The sequence below is a fragment of the Poromitra crassiceps genome (assembly GCF_964638095.1).
Source record: "Poromitra crassiceps genome assembly, chromosome: 2".
NCBI lineage: Eukaryota > Metazoa > Chordata > Actinopteri > Beryciformes > Melamphaidae > Poromitra > Poromitra crassiceps.
In genome coordinates this window covers 63,296,110-63,316,583 of record NC_139624.1, presented here as the reverse complement: position 1 = coordinate 63,316,583, position 20,474 = coordinate 63,296,110, and the positions used below count along the sequence as shown (strand labels likewise).

The following is a 20,474-nucleotide window of genomic DNA, read 5'->3' as shown; positions in this document are numbered from 1 at the left end:
TGATGTGTGGCTGGTCTGCTGAAGCACTCATTGCCACATAACTTCATTTATTTTCCAAAGCTTTCTCATGCAGCAGTCATTGATTAGTGATTCTAAAAAATAAAATAATAATCATATGCTTAGTGACTTTCTATTTGAAAAAGAAAATATTTAGGAAAGATGAGCTCATGTCATCAAGATACACACTTACTTAAATATTCCAACTTAAAATGAGTTCATGATGGCTGATAATTCAATCAGTCTTGTGAACAAGTGAACAACTGTCCCACACAGAAAGCAGTGAGCTGGGATTACAATCTGTTCTGGTGTTACTTACTTTGCTGTTGTTTGCTAAGTGGCCTGCCAGCCAGTGTGTACTACAATTGTAGTCCACTAGGAGGTGTGGATGGGTCGGGACAGGGAAATCCCCATGCTGTGCTCATGTTGCACTCATAACACATGGTAAATATGGTAGAAATGAGCTTCCTGCTTGAAAATACATGTCCTGACAGCTTTCAGTAAATACTATACAACTGAAAGTAAAAAAAAAATAGTCCAATAATAGTAAGCAAAAAAAGTGCTGTAGTGGGTAGCTACTCACAAATTAAAGTGTTGTTTAGTTGTCAAAAACAACACATCAAAAAGGATATAAATCCACATGTCTTTGCTCACTTCCAGTGTAAACAGAACAAGTTATGCTCCAAGTCTCACAGGAAGAGAGATCTTCTGCTACTGATTAGTGAATATTATTTTTCTTTAATTTGATATCTGTTTCACCAATCATAAACTAAACATCCTTCTCACTTTCTTACTTTTACTATCATGCTAATTGCCTACGGATACACAGAGAAGATTCTGGTGCTAATCCTCTTGTCATTTTGGGTAAGTGACCAATGTGACAAACTCCCCAAAAGTCAGTGTCGTCCTTAGTTTGGCAAGTGAGTTTCAGCTTTGTGTACTGCAACTATGTTGACTTGAAGAAAACTGACTCAACCTTGCGCTGCGCTCGGATGGTAGGCTATACGTTGAATTGGAATCAGTCCAGCCTATAGTATAGACATTAAGATGAAATGGCGTTTGGCCTGCTAACCTCAGAGCTCTATTCATTTCGTAGGTAGAGAGAGGTCACAACAAATAGGTCTGGATGTACCAAAAATATGTAGGCTTAATCCTTCATTTTCCCACTCTGCCAAATTCAGGACACACACACGAACACATGCGCACGCACATGCACACACACACACACACACACACACACACACACACACATGCACACACGCATACACACACACACACACACACACACACACACACACACACACACACACACACTCAGATAAACAAAGAGAAATAGGCTACACTCGTGTATGCAAATGTGCATTTGTTCCATACAGTACAGGCATGATCCATGTACATGATGATATACTGTATGTATGTATAGGCCTACAGTATAATTTCAACACACTTGCATGTAGTACACACAAACACACACAAAAGCAAGCACATAAGAGCTGGTGTACACAATCCAGATTTATTTTTGTGTGATCATTTTTATTTTTATTTAAAAAATGTTAACATACAAGAAAAACAATAACCACAAAACATTAACAAAAACATAGAAAATACAAAATACATACACAAATTCACTCATACGGTAACCCCCCACCCCTGGACCTGGCTGCCCTGCAGGTGTCGGTGGCCCGTATGCATGGCACATTCCAGATTTATAAGAAGAATTGACAATACCACCTTTTATGTATTAGTCATTTGGGGTGGGTAAAAACCCCCATAATGAATTGAAGTTAAATCCTCTTTTGTTGGCATTTAATCCTGTGTGTGTGTGTGTGTGTGTGTGTGTGTGTGTGTGTGTGTGTGTGTGTGTGTGTGTGTGTGTGTGTGTGTGTGTGTGTGTGTGTGTGTGTGTGTGTGTGTGTGTGCATAAGAACATGTGTATGTTTGCATCTTTTTGTGACGTGTGCGCTCATGTTTGTGTGTGTGTGTGTGTGTGTGTGTGTGTGTGTGTGTGTGTGTGTGTGTGTGTGTGTGTGTGTCAGAGGTGCCTCCGGGGGCCAGGATTATGATTCACATCTGTCGTCCACAAAACACATCAACATGTCCTGTGCCTCAACAGAAACATTCACAGCTCTCTGCGTTTATACTGGTCAGCCTCCTAGTATTTAAAGGGTTGATGGTTCAATCTCTGGGACTGACAGTTAGTTAGTAATGCCAAAGTGCCACTGAGCAAGGTCATCTCAACCCCATGTACTGTATATTATGCAAACCAGCAGCAAGAATGGAAATAGTGTTAAATAAATACTACGGTATTATACAACACAACAGGTAGATTGGGCCTGTGTCTGTCCTGGTAAAAATAAATAATACCCTTCGTACTGTAAGGATTATTTTGGAAATGTAGCCTAATCTCTCACAGATGACTCATTATGTGGTAAAAACTAAGAATCCACTCAAATACTTATTCTAATTGCCAGATAGTACTTTCAGTCGCATTATTAGCATCATACAGGTATTATTAACTGTTATTTCAAGATCTGCATCCCCCCCCCCCCCCCCCCCCACACTCAAATATGTTTTCAAGGAACAACTGGTCACCGGTGTTTCCCCCCGAAACGAACTGTGTCCTGATAACTGTGGTTCTTACAGTACCTTGGTTTGAGTTTTTCCTGCAATCTTACTACTGTATACACATGAATGTGATCCCATTTTTGTATTCTTGATCACATTGGTGATTATAGAGATATCAAAGTCAATTTACTTAACTCAGTTGTAAACATTTGGGGTGATATTTCTCCACACCTGACCATATTGTTTTGTAATTTTCCTTCCTGTCATTGTCAGTCACCTGTGCTATGAAAGCTGAAGTCCAGACATGGACAAGACCACAGGTTGGGCAGGTGTCTGAAGAGCTTTCTGAAGGAGTGTGATGCTGCAAAAAGCAAAACATCTTCAGTGATGAAAATGGCTGCTATGTCCCAGCTGTGGTTGATGCAGGCATGAATGAGCACTATGGAGCCTATGAATGAACATGAGACCAGGCGTTAACTACACACGTGCAGCCACGGATCGACGTGGCCAGATGGTGTAATCCTTTAGTTTTCCCTGTGTTTTATATACAATATATATATATATATATATATATTTCTACCATGGTCTGGGTGAATACTCGATTCTGATTGGCTGCAGGGTGTACATTAAAAAGTGATAATGTACACCTAGTAAAGTAGTTAATTCAAATGGTCTGTTCACCATTCATATCAATGCACCATAGTTTCAACAGTGGTATCAAGAGAGCTGTTTGAGCTCTATACCACCGTTAAGGGTTAATATGGCACTTTTGTAAGTTGAGAAAAAAAATGAGTCGGTCAAAGTATTTAAATCACCCCTGTGTGCTCAGTTTATCAAAAATAACTCTTATTTACAATTTAGATTTTTGTTTCGGAGATTTCCCTCCTGACAGAATCTTCATTGCGAGCAGAGCGATCAGAGCCATATAATGGAGAGTTCCGACATCTCCATTCACTCCAATGGACCAGTTTTTTACCTCACAAAAGTTACAAGAAGTAAGGTCCTGGATTAAGCAGGGCTATCAAGTTACAGCAAAATTGACCCTTTGTGATGTACTTTGAAAGGGTCATATTATCAGCATTTCGCTTCAGCACTTGAGGGAGACAGACGCTTTTCTGTTCGCTCTCTCCACCCCTCCTCTCCTGCACCTTTCCCTCTGCCTGCAACACCACCCTAGCCGGAGCAAACTTGCATTCGTCTATTCAAAATGACAAATATGGATTTACTGGATTTATTAAGCTGGTCTCTCAACGCAAATCAACTAAACTTTGAGGAATGCGAGGTCCGGGGAACCCCCACCCTCTGCCCAGACGGATTTTTCGCCGCGGGGCACGGGAAGACAACAGCGATTGACCCTAGGCTGTGACGTCATGAAAATTGAGATGGGCGGTCAGTGAATTTGAACTGTGAAAAATGGATTATATCAGGATTATATCATGGAAATTTCCACTGATCTGCATAAGAAATGAACTAAGTTGGGATCCAGAGACTTGACACCTGTTGTTGACTTTTTGGTCTGTGTGACCTGAAAGGAATTCAGGCAACCAAAACATCTCCATTCTAATCTGGCCTCCTCCGACCTGCCAAGGACGCAGCAATTCTCCCCTGATATTTCGTCTGCAACTGCGCACCACCCCTCCCCCCAGCCACCCCCCCCCGCCCTGACATCTGACGCCTGAACTTTGGACTGAATAGACCGAGGCCATCTCCACAGCAACGCTGTGTTCAGCCGGAGGGGGCTCAGACCTACACACACACACACTCATGGACCCTAAGGACTCATAGGCCAACACACATGGTCACGCACGCACTCCCCCAAACCCCCCCCCCTCCCGCCCCCCTCCCCTAAACCCCACCCCCCGTTTTTTTATTCTTTTCTAACCCAGCCGTCAGTATTGGAGTAGTTTCGGACTGTAATCCCTGTACTTTTTTCAACAAATGGATTGTACCTGTATAATATTGAAGTGTGCCTTGTTACTCGTTCAAAACAGTAATAATGTTTCATGTTTCATGTTGCAAATCTGAGTATATTTAGAAGCCATTACTGCCGGCTGCATATCTATGTATGTATGTATTGTTTGTGTGTATTGTATTGTATGTAGGTATGTCCACGTATGTCCTGTTTGTTTTGGGGACTACGGATGGAAATTAGCCTCGTGCCATGTGCAACGTGTTCGAGCCTCGATCGTGCTCGAGTCTCGTGCTAAATCCGGCAATTTTTACACTCTGATTATGTTCTTTGTGTCCATTCATTTTGCACTGTCCCGTCTAAATAAACAAATCAACTGTCAACAGCTTTATTTATGCATCCAAACGTAGCGCAAGCCCCCTTCCTGGCTAGTCATTTGGCTACATGGTTAATCATTTTCGACCTCCGCTGACGCAACTCTCCGACCAAACCGCTCTGGTCGCCCTGACTGCTTTCACTTCCTGAAATCTCTTCGCCCGTAAATGTTAATATACTTGGCCAATACGTATGTAACATACAAAATAAAGCCAGCGCCCAAACGGCAAACGGTAATGTCTTCATTTAATGTAGAACGCAAAACATTGTTAAACCCGCATTCCTGTGATAAAGTTAACGTTTGTGTCGGCTTTAAAACGGAGGCACTGCCTGGTTCCCTGTTGCCAGGAAGGTGGGAGGGACTATTTTATTTCGCGGAAGACTTTGACTTTGACTTATGAATAACAGCCATTTAAACAGCCATTTAGATTTTACATTTAGATTGCTTTATTTATTACACATGGAAATACAAATGACTGGTCTTGTTTTGTTGGCAAGTGACCATGGTATAAGCGGGTTAATGCCCTTCGAGGTGTACATTCTCACTTTTTAAGGGACTTTGCTGAAGCAACCGGTCCTCGGCTGTGCCTCGGCCCGGTTCTCGCTTCAGCGTCGTCCCTTAAAAAGTGAGAATGTACACCTCGTCGGGCATTAACCCTTACCTACAGTATATATATATATATATATATATATATATATATGTGTGTATGTATGTATGTATGTATGTATATATATATATATATATACTGTATATATATATATATATATACATACAGTATATATATACATACATAAAGTATATATATATATATACACACACACACATAAAGTATATATATACAGTACTGTATATATATATGCTTCTAGTATATATATATTATCCCCCACCCCCTGCTTTGGGATTATGCCATTGTCCAATCAGATTTCTGGCCACTCTCCAGTGATGATGTGAGATAACTGACAGGCGGGTGGGTGAGTGAGGCAGGCAGGCAGTAGGCACACTGTACATTGGTGTGTACAGCCTACTGGGTCAACACTGCTCCATACACACTGCTCTGCCTGCCTCCGGTGCCAGTCCCTGACCATCACTGACCAGGTAAGAGAGGGGAGGGACAACAGACACTAAATTACTAATTGTATTGTAATTAAATTATAGGGATCACCCTTAGCACAAGATTTCTAGAAGCATAATCTGTTTGCTGACCACACATTACGTAGCATGTTGGAATTCTCCAAATCCGATCCAAACTGCATGTGACCTTAATTCTTTAATCTCTTTTTAAACTCTAGAATTATTTTTTTTACATTGCAAATGTCACTGTATACAGGATGTGATGAAGTGTGAAGGATGCATCAGAGGTCTTTGGGATTTCCTCTTTAAAGACAAAGTGCTTGCTGTCATTTTGAATACATGTCTGATATTTGAGAGAGGTCAAAGAGAGTACCCGCACACCAGATGTAACAGGGCTAAAAAAGCCACAGAGGAGGTCCAGAGGCTGAGATCAAGCAAAAAAGACTTACTTTATTTTACATAGTGCAGGACAAAACAGTGCAACAAAAGAAAAAGTGGATTAAAAGGCAGCAAACGTTTCAGTCGAGGACTATCATCAGTGCTACTAACATACAGGTCTGACAAGGACAGGTTAAATAGACAGGCAGGTACATCATGTTGCTCAGGTGCCATCAATCAATCAGCTTTCAGCTGATTGCATGTGAGCCAGACAAAGTCAGGTCACTGTCAATCAGCTGAAAATAAGGTTCTTCACCAAAAACAATAGATAATAGATAATGGCTGTAAATCACAAGAAAGTTCCACAAATATGCAAAGGTTGCCACAATACACTCATCAATGGAGAAAAACAAAGGGAGGCAGAGTCATGGAAGGAGCCATGGAGGACATAGGGACACGCTGGTACATGTAGACACTGTCCAGAGGCCTAGAGGAAACAGGCTAGAGACAAAGTTTATATATGATATTTGAGAGAGAAATTGCAGGACGTTTTAACAGATGTGTTGCAGTTTGACATCTGTATCCTCCAGTTTCTTTTTGATTGAGTTTTTTTTTCTTTTTTCTTTTTTTGGTGTGTTTTTACTCACTGCAACCAGTTTAGACCAGTTTGTAGTTTTATTTTAAATGTGGAGGTAGTGGCCATTGCTGAACAAAGGCGCAGCACTCGAAAAGATTTGATGGGGATGTCAGCATTCAATATAACACACATTTTTCAAAACGGATGCAAAGAGTAGGGTCATAATCTTTAAGGCCATAAGGTCAGTGAATCTTCCAAGGATTCATTTAAAATGCATCCAGATAATCCATGTTGAATTAAGACTATAGCCATGTAATCCTCTTCCACTTTTAGATATTCTTAGATTGTGTCTCAGTCGTAGCCTTGATTCTGTCATTGTGCATTCCTGTGTAGTTTTGAAAGTTTTAGTTGTTAAATGCGCAAAACAACAACAAAACACACATTTGGGTCTAATTAAAAAGTAGTTGTGTGTGTCCTTGTGTTTGACGCCCACTCCCATCCTGGTTGACGGTTCAAATCCCCAGTGACGAAGCCGGAGCTGCAGCTTCCCATCCAGCTGGTATATCCGGGCCTATTAGGCAGCGTGGAAGTCTAACAGCCGCTTACGGTCATGTGTCGTCTAATTTCATGCTTACTTAGCTGTTTTAGCGCCCGTGTGGCAGATTAGTGCAAGAATCCGTCCACGCGTGAGAGCTCATGTGTGAGCTGATTAAACACGGATGCACCTTTCATACAGAGAGAATGAAAAATTGTGTGTGTGCATTCAAGTGTGTCCCTGTGATTACTTATAAGTATGGTTGCAGGGTGTGTATAATGTATGTGTGATTACTCAATGAGTGTGTGTGATTACTCAATCAGTGCGTATGCTCATAATGCACGTGGCATTTTTCCCCCTATAGGGTCTAGGAATGCACCGATTGTGAAATTCTGGGCCGATAAAAAAAAGTAGTTTTTGTTGTTATTTATTCCCCCTTTTGTGACAGGGAAACAATCAAATTCATCCATCCATCTATCCATCGTCAATCACTTATCCGGTGTCAGGTCGTGGAAGTAGCAGTTCCATCAGGGGCCCCCAAACGTCCCTTTCCCTGGCTACATTAGCCAGCTCTGTCTGGGGGATTCCGAGGCGTTCCCAGGCCAGTGTGGAGATATAATTCACCTAGCCCTTGGTCTGCCCCGTGGTCTCCTCCCAGCTGGATGTGCCTGGAACACCTCCCTAGAGAGGCGACCAGGTGGCATCCTTACCAGATGCCCGAACCACCTCAACTGGCTCCTTTCTACGCAAAGGAGCAACGGTTCTACTCCGAGTCCCTCACACAGATGACTGAGCTTCTCACCTTATCCCTAAGAGATGCCAGCCACCCTTCTGAGAAAACCCATTCCGGCCGCTTGTATCCATGATTTTTTTCTTTCTACCAGGTGAGGGTAGGAAGGAATGAAGATCGACCTGTAGATCGAGAGCTTTGCCTTCTGGCTCAGCTCTCTTTTCGTCACAACGGCGCGGTAAAGCGGAATCTTCATTATCACCAATAACTGAACTCTTTTAAAGTCTTTCAGTCCTTCATCACACTATATTTGAATTAAATCATACTAATTTATGAAACAACCTTTAATATAACCTTCTTTAACGTGAGAGATAAACATCGCCCACTGCCATCGGGGAATGTCATCTAATTTGCCGATAGGTCGATGGCAGTCAACAAGGCATATCAGCTGATACCGATGTACGCGCGATATATCGCTGTATCCCTACTTTCCCCTTACAGATTTGGATAGGGCGGGGCTCACAACAAGACACACCCACCATAGATACATTTGCTAACCTGACACAGTCATGAAAGAAATAACACACTCGGATGACTTTTATATTGATACAAATAAAAAGTCTATTTTTGACGAAGATGAAGTTTTTAATGTTCTGCTGCTGTAGCTTCCAGTATTTCCCATACAGTGCATAGCTTTTTTTGTAGTGGCCCACCTCAAGATCACATTACATTACATTACGTCATTTGGCAGACGCTTTTATCCAAAGCGACTTACAATAACACATTTTTGGCAGCAATAGAGCAATCAACTATGCAACACAGTCTATGACAACTACAACATCTGAAGGAATAGTTAGTATTTTTTTTGTTTTAGTTTTTTTTATTAGAGAGAGAAAGAAGTTAGTTCAAGAAGGGCCCAGATGGAGCACACAGCCCAAACTGGCCTAATAACATGATAAATGAATAGAGCTTATTGTGTTGTGTACACAGCATGGCAAATGACCTGAGGTCCTGCAGCATGGCGCTCAGAGTTAAAGGTTTTAGTTCCCACTGGGGTCACCCATACTAGAAATATCTCTACTCATGATACTGTAAGATGGCTCAGATAAAAGCCTCTACCAAATACAACCGTTCTGACTGTCCACCCCTCTCTCTCTCTCTCTCTCTCTCTCTCTCTCTCTCTCTCTCTCTCTGTGTCTCTCTCTGTGTCTCTCTCTCTGTCTCTGCCCTCCACAGGCCAGTGCTTTACCTGTCTGGTGGATGTGGTGCCAGTGAAGAACGAAGATGGCGTGGTGATTATGTTCATCCTCAACTTCGAGGTCATGTCAGACAACAGACTGCGAGACAACCAGGAGCTCAACCACCGCCTGCCCAACTGGCTCATCACCGGTACTGTAGCTACTGACTAACCTCGGCTTGGTGTCGCTGGTTCTACGGGGGTGCAAGAGCATGTATTGCACCCTCAGTTTAATATTTTGCACCCTCAGTTGAAATTTGAATAATAGGCAGATATTACTGTATTTAAGAGGCTATAGCACATGATAGTTTTAAAGCTCGAGTGAAGATCCTGGTATCGTATGAAACTAGAAGACCTAAGGCATCCATTGGTACCAAGTCTGTCATTCTATCTTGTTGGGAAGGGAAACTTTAGTTAGGCAACATTTTGGTGAGGGGAAAACTGGCATAGCCATTTTCAAAGGGGTCTCTTGACCACTCACCTCAAGATATCTGAATGAGAATGGGTTCTATGGGTACCCACGAGTCCCCCCTTTACAGACATGCCCACTTTATGCTAATCCCATGCAGTTTTTTCCCCCACGCAGTATAAATGTGTTATTTTCACCTATTCTATTTGAATATTTCTAGATACTGGGGTCCCTAAACAGTCTTGGAATTGCATAACTTGGGTATGACTCGAAAGCTGAGACTCTTGTGGATTCAATGAGCCCAACTGGATTCATGTGTGATGTTAGTCGCCTTGTAGCCATTTCATGAGACCATTTTTCAAAACTTGACCTCATCTGTTCATCAGGACCTGTAACACCTACACTACTTTTCATTGCTGTTGTCAGCCTGCACTGTCGCTACTCGTGCACCTTCACTCAATTCAAATACACCCTAAGTCATTTTGTTCTGGGACCTGGCCTGTGGTGTCGATCTCATCACTGAAAAGACGTTGGCCCATTTCGTTGTAGCTGTTGGCCCATTTTGTTGTAGCTGTTTGCCACAACTGGCAAGCCAGTTGCATGGCAGTCCAGCAGTGTTGGAGAAAGTTTGTAAAGACAGAGCAGATGCTTTGGCGTAGCATGGCTAAAACCTGGCCAGGGAGAACAAAGCATTAGATCAGTTAAATGAGAAGCTCAGAGCATCATCAGCACAAGTATATCCTGGGCAGGAGAATACAACAGCTGTCTGGCAGCAGCCATCAGGCTCTATATGAGAGATCACATCTGTCACCTTAAATCACCTGGATCATTGTTCATTTTATTTTGTGCTCCTAATATTTTGCATAATTCTTTTATACATGTATCATCAACCTAGGTATTTGTGTTGAATCAGGTTTGGCAAAATGCTTCTTATTTCTTCAACTTGACCGGCACTAGGCATCTTGCCTAGGGTAGTGGCTAAGAATTGATAATCATCTAATGGTGGAACTCCAAGATCCAGATCACCAACAAAATCTAATTAAATGTCTATCTGTCGACTAAACTTCATCGAAATCTGTTCAGAATGTTTTGAGACATCCTGTAGACATGCAGACAAACTACTGAACAAACAGGAATAAAAACTTGACCTCATTAATGGGGTTAAACGTGTAATTTCACATTATGAGATAATTTGATCTTAACACTGATTACTGGAGTGGGAGTTTCCTGAGGGCAACGTGAATTATACAGTCGATTCGTCCCAGATTCCCGTAGATTGTTTTTCAGTCTTTCAGGTCTATTCACCTCAGCGTGATTCAATTCAAATCTCCCTCTCTTCTCACTTGATCTTCAATACCTCTTTCCTTATCTATCTCTATATATTTATCTCTCTCACTTTCACTCTGCCGGTGTCTCTCTCCCTCCTTGAAAAGGTTGACATAGGAATTCCACCAAGACGTAGTCACATTACTGAGCCTTTTCTTTTCTCTCTCTCTCTCCATCCATCCCCTTCCTCTCTTCCAGGTCGTCCACGAGGATTCAAGCTGCGCCTTCCCCTGCTGCGCTCCCTGTCCAACAGCAAGGGTTCTCTGGACGACGCCGAGGCAGGCTCACGCATCCCCACCGCCCTGCCGCTGCACCCCGACCAGTCCAGCCACGAGACGCTGGCCCTGGGCGAGTTCCTGCCCCTACCCCCGACAGACCACCAGACAAAAGTCTGTGGAAGCAGGTAGGCTCCACCGACTACTGTTGACAAGGAAGGGCACATTTAGGCCAAAGAGAGATGGGCGATTCCTCGATGCACGTGAAAACAGAATGGACATGAAACAGTTATACAGCTATACATAAAAAGGAGGATTCTTCAAGGGTTCTTTGGTTCACGTAGTGTTTCTACATGGAGCTGATGACTGATTAAGGAACCCTCTCATTTGTTAAAATAAAAAATAACTCACAAATTCGCCAGTGTGATTCGTGCATTTATTTTAATGTGGATGATTTGGAGCATTTCATGCATTCTAAAGTGTTTTTTCAGCACCCAAAAGCTTCTATGTAGAACCATTGAGCATGCTGCTGTAGAGAAATTGCCTTAATAGCACCAAAGACTGTTAAGCTAAGGTACAAGCCTAAACAATCATTTTGTGGTTACTCCATACAACCATTTTTGTTATGAGTGCACTTGTCCTTTAACAAGTGTTATGACCCGGTCTAGGGGTTTTGACCACAACATAAACTTAGACACTGACAACAATGAAAAGGTACGTGTGATTTTATTTTCACACATCAAAAGAGGCAAACAGGGACATTGGACTCTCTACTCTCACATGCTAACAGAACAAGCTAACTTAAAGGGGCCATATTATGCATTTCTTAATTTTGTATCATATATATGTTGTTACAATCTTGGATGGTCATATTAAACATGGGCTAAGCTTCAAATAAATAGGTGAAAGTGTTTTAATGTTACCCCCATGAACCCCCCCTCCCCCCCATGAACTCTCGTAGACGAGAGCACATGGATTTGTGCGAGAGCATAGTTCTAGTGACGTCAGTTAACTGCTCTGTACGTAGTCCGGGCCCGCCGCGCACGCGCGCCCTGCCCCTCCCCTGTTCTGACATTCCAGTAGACTGCTGCAACAGTGTAATCACAAGGGATTTCTGCATTCTGGCCTCATTTCAATCTAGTATTAAACATACTATTGGTTCATGTTGGAATAAAAACACTGCTTATATCGATAAATATGCACCATTACTACTACAAAATGAAAAAATAATTTTTAAAAAGACCGAAATAACAACTTAAATCGAGCTCTGTTTAGAGGGGGGAAATCAGCGTCAGGCTGCCTTGAGGAAAACGGCACACCAAAAAAATCGTCACTCCTCGCCTTTGAGAGTAAATCTCAAAGGCTGTGAGGACGCTGTGTTTGCTCCAGCCAAACACAGCGTCTCCCTCTCCCTCTCTGCACGATTGTGATTTGCAGTGGTTCTCAACGTGGGGTCCGGGTCCTCTGTCTGGGCAGAGGTTTGCGCAAACAAACTTTCACCCCGCTGCCCGCCTGGAGTATTTCGGAGGGTGGGGGTTCTTAAAGGGACAGGACCTAAAACAGAGCGTTTCAGACAGAGGGTGAACTGAAGGGGCAGTGAGAGCCAGTACAAGATAAACAATGAGTTTTTTAAACTATGAATGATGCAATAAGTTACTCTACTGGAGGCCAACAATAAAATAATACATTATATTAGCAAAATATGGGCCCTTTAAAGCCTGAGGAGTACGCCCAAAACCATGGCTATGGCAGGCATTTGTAACAGCAGCTAATACAGCAAGTTGAGTCCAGCATCACAACACAGGACAATATGTACCAAACAGATAACAATATAAATAGAATAAATATACTTACTGCAATGTGGCTAAGACAGAGCTACCAAGCTACCCCAGCTTCCCAGTTGTCTAAACCCACAGACACAGAGACACAATGTGGCTAAGACAGAGCTACCAAGCCCCAAGCTTCCGAGTTGTCTAAACCCACAGACACAATGTGGCTATGACAGAGCTACCAAGCACAGCTTCACAGTTGTCTTAAGTTAAGGCCCAAAAGTTAACATCACTCTCCACACACAAGGAGCAAAGATCCTCCTACAGAAGTGAGGTCTCACTCCACACAGTTACAGAAATGCACAAGGAATACAATACTACAATTACGGCCTAAAACCGTAACACAAACTACAGTACAATTCACTACAGTATTTTAAGATGTCACACTTTTTCACTCCCAGCCTCGTTCACTCCCAGTCATTACAAGTTCCAGAGGTGGTAGGGATTCAGTGTCTTGCTCAAGGGCACTTAAGCAGGGCGGATGCTTGCCGACACAGATCTTCAACCTGGCCGCTCTGCTGCCCAAATATGCAACATAAATAAAGTTCATTAGGTATTCCTCTGTTGCCTAGGTCGGCTCTACAGAGTTGGCCGGAAGACGGCCAGGAGGACCAGCGCACCTTACTGAGCACAGAGCCTCCCGGTCCCCCTCCTCAGCCCCTCACCCAGTCGTCGCCCTGCGTGGTGCCACATCGTCTCTGCCTCAACCCGGACGCCTCGCCCTCCAACTGCTCCCTGACACACAGCCGCTCGCGGGAGAGCTTCCACAGCATGCGACGTGCCTCCTCCGTGGATGAGATCGAGGCCATGAGGCCCGACTGGGACCGAAAGAACCGGAGAGGGAGCGTCCGGCCGACCAGCAGCAGCACCGGTGAGAGAGAGGAGGGAAAGAGGAATTTGAAGGGCAATGACACCTTTTTATTTTTGTCATAATCAGAGAGGGGTAAGTCAACAAAGTACAAGGGTCCCAAACTGAACTAAACGCTGTCTTCCTTGTCTGTGTGTCTTTGCAGGCGCGATGAACAACAAGTCCAACATACTGAACTCCACGTCGGACTCGGACCTCATGCGCTACCGCACCATCTCCAAGATCCCTCAGATCACCCTCAACTTTGTGGACTTCAAGCCCGACCCGCTCATCGCACTGCCCGCCGGGGAGATGGACATCATCGCCCCCTGCAAGCTCATCGACCGCACGCACAACGTCACCGAGAAAGTCACGCAGGTAGGGTGGGAGTTCAAGTCTGATACGTGTGCATGCTACAGGCTGTGTTTGTGAGGGTATTTTTTGCTTGTGTGTGTGTGTGTGTGTGTGTGTGTGTGTGTGTGTGTGTGTGTGTGTGTGTGTGTGTGTGTGTGTGTGTGTGTGTGTGTGTGTGTGTGTGTGTGTGTGTGCGTGCGTGCGTGCGTGCGTGCGTGCGGATCAACTTCTTCGAATACTTGAATTTATTCTACAACAAACAGTATTATAATTGAATTGAATTGCTTGACCCTGTCTGAGCTCATAGATTGGCAGTAGGGGATGCAGTACATCATTGATGTGTGTGTATGTATATCCATGTATGTGTGCGTGCTCTGAGGCGGATATGACTCATGTAATTCACTTAGCACCTGCCAGCTACTCTGTTCGCTGTAAGCCGACTTGTGCTCCCCAGGCGATAAGGCCCGTAGCAGCAGCTTCATTGAATGAGAAGGAGATTGATTGAAGCTGTGATGAGACGATGGCTGAGGGTTCACATGGCGGCATAGGAATGGTGGCTAATTGACTTAGGGAGACACAGAGGGAGGTGGTATGGGACGTGCTGCGATCTAGCCCCTTCATCTGCTTATCCTCTCACCAGTCGCTGTTCTCCCACTTCCCAGTTATTACAGCAGAGTCACTTCCTATCTTCCCTCCCCAGCTGAAAATTCATCTTTTCATCGAGGACCAGCTCACATCACCTTCACACTACTGAATCACATCCCTATATATCCCTATATATCCCATATATATATATATATATATATATATATATATATGCGTGTGTAATTTATTTTCCCAGCACTTCTCTCTTACAGTACATAATCGGTGCACAATTGCTCTGACCCATGCGCTTCTAACCGCTGGGTGCTTGTACTGGTAATAGGAATTGACTACTGTTCTAAGTCACTCTGTGCGAGCATGTGAGATAAATGGCTAAAATCTAGAGTTGTATGAAGAAATGCAATCACTGGATGTCACGTATGTTTAATTAACGAAAGCGAAACAGGTAAACTATGATACTTCCCCTTAAAACAGAGATGGGTTGTAAGAATACATTTGCAGTTTGGCCTCATTCATCAAGCTGTTGTGCAATCAAATCTGATCTTCATCACAAAAGTGCGTGTGTATTTATGAGAAAGTTTCATGAATCCGATGTGGCAAGTGTCTCAGGATCATTTCCATGGCATATTCTGTGCTCTTATCCCAGATGGCTTGGTGACTGAGGGCTGTTGTCCCTATGCTTGTCCCTGCAGCACAAATACTGTACACTTATGCTGAAAAATGATGCACGTCTAGATGAGTTCAAACTCCACCACCTGTGCTATTTCAACACATCTGCTTACAAAGCATTTGCCAAGGTAATTGAGTTGAGGAGACACAGGAGAGGAGACCATATGGGACTTTTGGAGAGGAGACAGAAACCCAATCTGCCTTAACTCTGCTATTTAAGCAAGGTGCTTGTTCAGCTGCCGAAACATTTAGCTCCATTTCGGAGTAAAGTCAAGAGGGAAATGAGGATCATAAAACTGTGTTTTAGCCATCATCAGAGTCAGACAGAAGCCTTAATGAGGACAACGAATAATTGGTTTTCTGGGGAAAGTTTTCTTGACTACTTGTGCACAAGCGTAGCTGAATGTTAGGCCTTTTTATCAGCTTTGCAGAAGAAGAGAGGAGCTTCCAGAGGAGCTGTTTAAGTAAATTAAAGTGTGGCTCTTATTCTCTCAGATTCAGTGTGAGAGATGAACGGCTTTCTTGCTCTACCCTTCACCATTCTCTCTGTATCTCTCTGTCTATTCAGTTAGCATATCAAGCATTTCACCAAAGCAGTATACAAAATGCAAACATAAAAAGCAGTGAGTGAGTGAGTGAATGAGTGCGCGCGCATGTGTGTGTGCGTTCGTTCGTTCGTTCGTGCGTGCATGCGTGTGTGCGTGTGTTCGTGCGTGCATGCGTGCGTGTGTGTGTGTGTGTGCGTGCGCGTGTGTGTGTGTGTGTGTGTGTGTGTGTGTGTGTGTGTGTGTGTGTGTAACTTACAGCCGTCATGAAAAGGATGACATCTGCATCACCAAAGCAGTGTCAACTGAGCCTATATACTGGAATGATATCAGGACATCAGGTCCTGTTCTCCTCTGTTCAGAAGAATCCATTTGCTTCCATTCATTCATATACAGTATGAAAAACATCTTCCACAGTGCCATATAATCCATCACAGTAAACATGAAGCCTGTATACTCGTGATCTGGTCAGAGTTTCTGTTTTATTATTTCATTGTGCCCAAGTTCAGTGTTTTCATATCAGCGCTGCATTACATCACAATCTGGGCCCTGTCAATCATCTAACACCCACAGGAGGAAATAATCTCTCAAAACCATTTCACCTAACAAACTTCATCCATGTCTTTTTACCACGTGAGTCAGGCATTCATTCATTCAGTCAGGAATGGATAACAGTGATGATGTCATCAGGGATGTCATCAGTGCCTAACTTGGGCTGTTAATTACATACTGTACAACATGGCAACATGCATTGCCAAATGATCCGGAAATAATGTAAACTAGATGGAGGCAAGGGTATGCTGGATGGTTCATGTCAGATTTAAAGTCTTCATAGTATTGTTTTTTGCTCTTCTGTTGTCATTATTTTTTACATAATATGGAGGCCAGTAAAGAGCCATAATGGAAAGCTATTCCATCAGCTATCAGTCTGCGTCACGCTCATCTTTGGAAACCCACGCTGTACGGTGGAATGAACAAAGAGCATAAAAGATTAAGTTAAGCTCTCTGTCCGAGGAGTGTAGCCTACATGGCGTTAATAAGAGGAATATGAATAATCTCCTCTATCATAGAGTGTATCTGAGACATCAAGCTCTCTCAGCAATAATCCAAAGTCCATGATGCAACACAATGTAAACCTACTGTAATGCAGAGGTGCAGCTGGCAAGGTCAAAAAGCAGAACCCTCCATTGGTGGGTGTGTGTGTGTGTGTGTGTGTGTGTGTGTGTGCGTGCGTGCGCGCATTAACCCATGCTACATAGTTGCTGTGCATGCATATGGAGAAAACGGCACCAGCTGTGTCTCCAAATGCTATTCATACGTGGCACATGAATGAGCAGCATTTTCACTACATCTGAAACACATTTAATACTTTTATTCAGCCAGGTGGCCCCACATTGACATAAAGAATCTCTTTTTGCCGGAAACCCACAAGACAGAAGTGTGACACCATACTTTCATTAGACTCAAGGTTATATTTGCAACATTTTTTCCACAGTAAAAAAACAAACACATTAAGGATAACACACCTTGAACTAGAGAGAAATAACTCAGCTGCTGTAGTGTTTGGTAGGACTGAAACCCAAATTCCAAGCTCACCTTACTACCGTATTAAAAAGTGCAGTTGCATTACCTTCGAAGGCCTAAAGATGGCAGCACCATATCAGGCAGCCTGATGGCGAGCCTCACCAATCCCTCAGAGGAGCAGAGAAGAAGCTGTTGAAAGGCAAACAGGGCTGAATAATTGAACTGGTCCATAAAACTTCTAGAACACAACCCCAACTAGAACACATACACATGTCTCTCTGTCATTTAGAGCGACTGCTGTCACTGCTCTCTCTCAACTAGAACACATACACATGTCTCTCTGTCATTTAGAGCGACTGCTGTCACTGCTCTCTCTCAACTAGAACACATACACATGTCTCTCTGTCATTTAGAGCAACTGCTGCCACTGCTCTGTCTCAACTAGAACACATACACATGTCTCTCTGTCATTTAGAGCGACTGCTGTCACTGCTCATGTCTCAACTAGAACACATACACATGTTTGCAACTAGCCCTGAAGAAGGCCTTATGGCCGAAACATGTTGGCTGTTTTATTCTGTTCGATGAAGAACTAGCCTTATATTAAAGCTTTTTAATGAAGAAGAGTGCCTTGGAACCTTTTTTGATTAACTCTATGCCTTCCCCAACATCCAAAGAGCACCTTCTGTAAGCATTTTTTCATTATAAGGAACGCCGAAGCCCTCCTTTCCTTCCACATACACATGTCTCTCTGTCATTTAAAGCGACTGCTGTCACTGCTCTGTCTCAACTAGAACACATACACATGTCCATAGGTGTAGTGCCCGTAGAACGCGGGGGAACGGCGTTCCCATACTTCTCCAAGGGGTGTTTTGTGTGTGTCAGTGTGTGTGTGCATGTCGAGCCAATAAAACGAGTGAAACTTGGCAACGTTGTCATTCGTCCTATATTTAAGGTGGGCTGAATTATTCACACGGCATCAACTCGTGGCTTGAAGAAAGAAGGAAACATTCCACCTTAACTATATTTAAGGTGGGCTGAATGACTCACACAGCATCAACTCGTGGCTTGAAGGAAAAGGAAACATTCCACCTTAACTAGCTACAGCACGGGGGAAACCTCAGTTTAATAAAAGCTATACTGAAACAGCTACTGGCTTTTTCAGCATCAAAATATATTTTTTTCCACCAGTACCTCACTATAACAAGTAAAGATGAAAAAGGCAGCCACACATCCTTTAATTTTTCGGACCAGCTGCTAAAAAGGTACGTTTACAAGCATGAAGAAACAATGTTAAAAGCGTGTTTCTTTTCAACACGGTTGAATCAAAAGTTAGCGTTAATCACCCCATTGCAATTTGCATCGCCAGAATTCGCCACAAAATTCTAAAAATGCCGGCCGCCGTGCCAAATGATGATCAATGCCTTGTGCAACTTGTGTGATCGCTGGTTGAGAGATTGTTTAGCTGTTTGTGTTGATAACTGACTGCTGAGTCTGCTCTGCTGTGCCTATACGTCTTTTAGTTTCAGAGCTGCAAATGTCACGGGCTGCTTCTGCAGTGTTTATAGAGGACACAATAAGTTAAGTCGTGTGTCAGTGACAGTGGTTTGCAGCACTTGAGGAATCCGTGAGTTTGCTCGTTTAATTCGTTGATATAAGCGATTGCCCGAACGATTAATGAATGAATAGGCTACGTGAACGTTAGCGTGTGTGCGTGCGCAGGGGAGGGGGGGGGGGGGGGGGTGCGTTCGTGGGGGGGGTGGGGTAGTTGTTGGGACCTGTGCGTGTGCAGGTGTTCCCCATATAGGTGCGTTTGCCTACTTCTCTAGATAGCACTACACCTCTGCACATGTCTCTCTCTCTAAGCTAAGAGCTAAGAGCTCTTAAGAGCACTTTCTGCCTCTGACTTTCGACTCAGTTCTCAGTTTCTGACCGCTTTGCTCACTTAGAGACTGAGAGCTTTCTCCCGGCTTTCGTTGCTAAAACTGGGTGGAAACAATTGGAGAGTAAAAAACCATGCATTGCAGAACCAATCCAGAGTCTTTAGGGCAGCCCTTCATGCAGAAGGGGTGGTGACATACAGGTGTGTGCTTGTAAATGGAATTAAATAATGTAACATTGCTTGCTCTCTCTGTGTTACAAAGTGATTCACTGTATCCAGATTGTTTAGTGGGGGGATAGCGTCATTTCCGGTAACGTAAGGAGCGCAGGTTTGCTAGCTGGCGTTCTAGCAACTGTTTTGCAGATGATTGGTAGGTCCAGTTGTCTGCAGGGCCGTGGGAAGGGGGGCGCTGCAGGTGTTGGTCCTCTACTGTTTTGTATTGGAATTGCAGTCTCAATAAAAAAAAATATAAATGTGTTTTATATGTTTTATACTGCGATATTTAGGGTTTATGAGCAAAGCAAAGAGGGTGGAGATGTTATTTCTGATGTTTGGTTTATAAGATAATAAAATATAATAATAAGCTTAGTGTTTCTGCCTGTGTTGCTGTCTGTTATAGTGTAAAATGACCTAAAGGGAGAGAAGGTGGTGACATGAAAGTGAGTGAGAAAAAGAGAAAATACTATACACAACAGTATAATCCTAATGTTAATTTAAAATGAGATATTCCTCTAAATATGGCTAAAAAACATTCAACGTCCAAATAACATCCACATTTTTTTCGGCGGCGCCCTTATGGGCACCGCAAAACGGCCCTTCCTTGCAGCACCCCCTGCTTAAAATGACTTACAGCGGCCTTGGTTGTCTGGCATCACAAGAAGACTACTTTGAGTTAG

The 20,474-nt window shown here is 43.3% G+C and overlaps 1 protein-coding gene across 1 annotated transcript in view; it reads left to right on the top strand.

The window, feature by feature from the left end:
* Nucleotides 1-20,474, top strand: part of kcnh2b (potassium voltage-gated channel, subfamily H (eag-related), member 2b) — a gene marked incomplete at both ends in the record, with an annotated part of 583,908 nt that overhangs the window by 341,617 nt on the left and 221,817 nt on the right. The window contains 4 exons of the mRNA XM_083632013.1: nucleotides 9,375-9,527; nucleotides 11,309-11,513; nucleotides 13,727-14,025; nucleotides 14,168-14,379. Of these exons, the coding sequence (XP_083488139.1) occupies nucleotides 9,375-9,527; nucleotides 11,309-11,513; nucleotides 13,727-14,025; nucleotides 14,168-14,379 (869 nt within the window). The remainder of the gene's footprint in view (nucleotides 1-9,374; nucleotides 9,528-11,308; nucleotides 11,514-13,726; nucleotides 14,026-14,167; nucleotides 14,380-20,474) is intronic.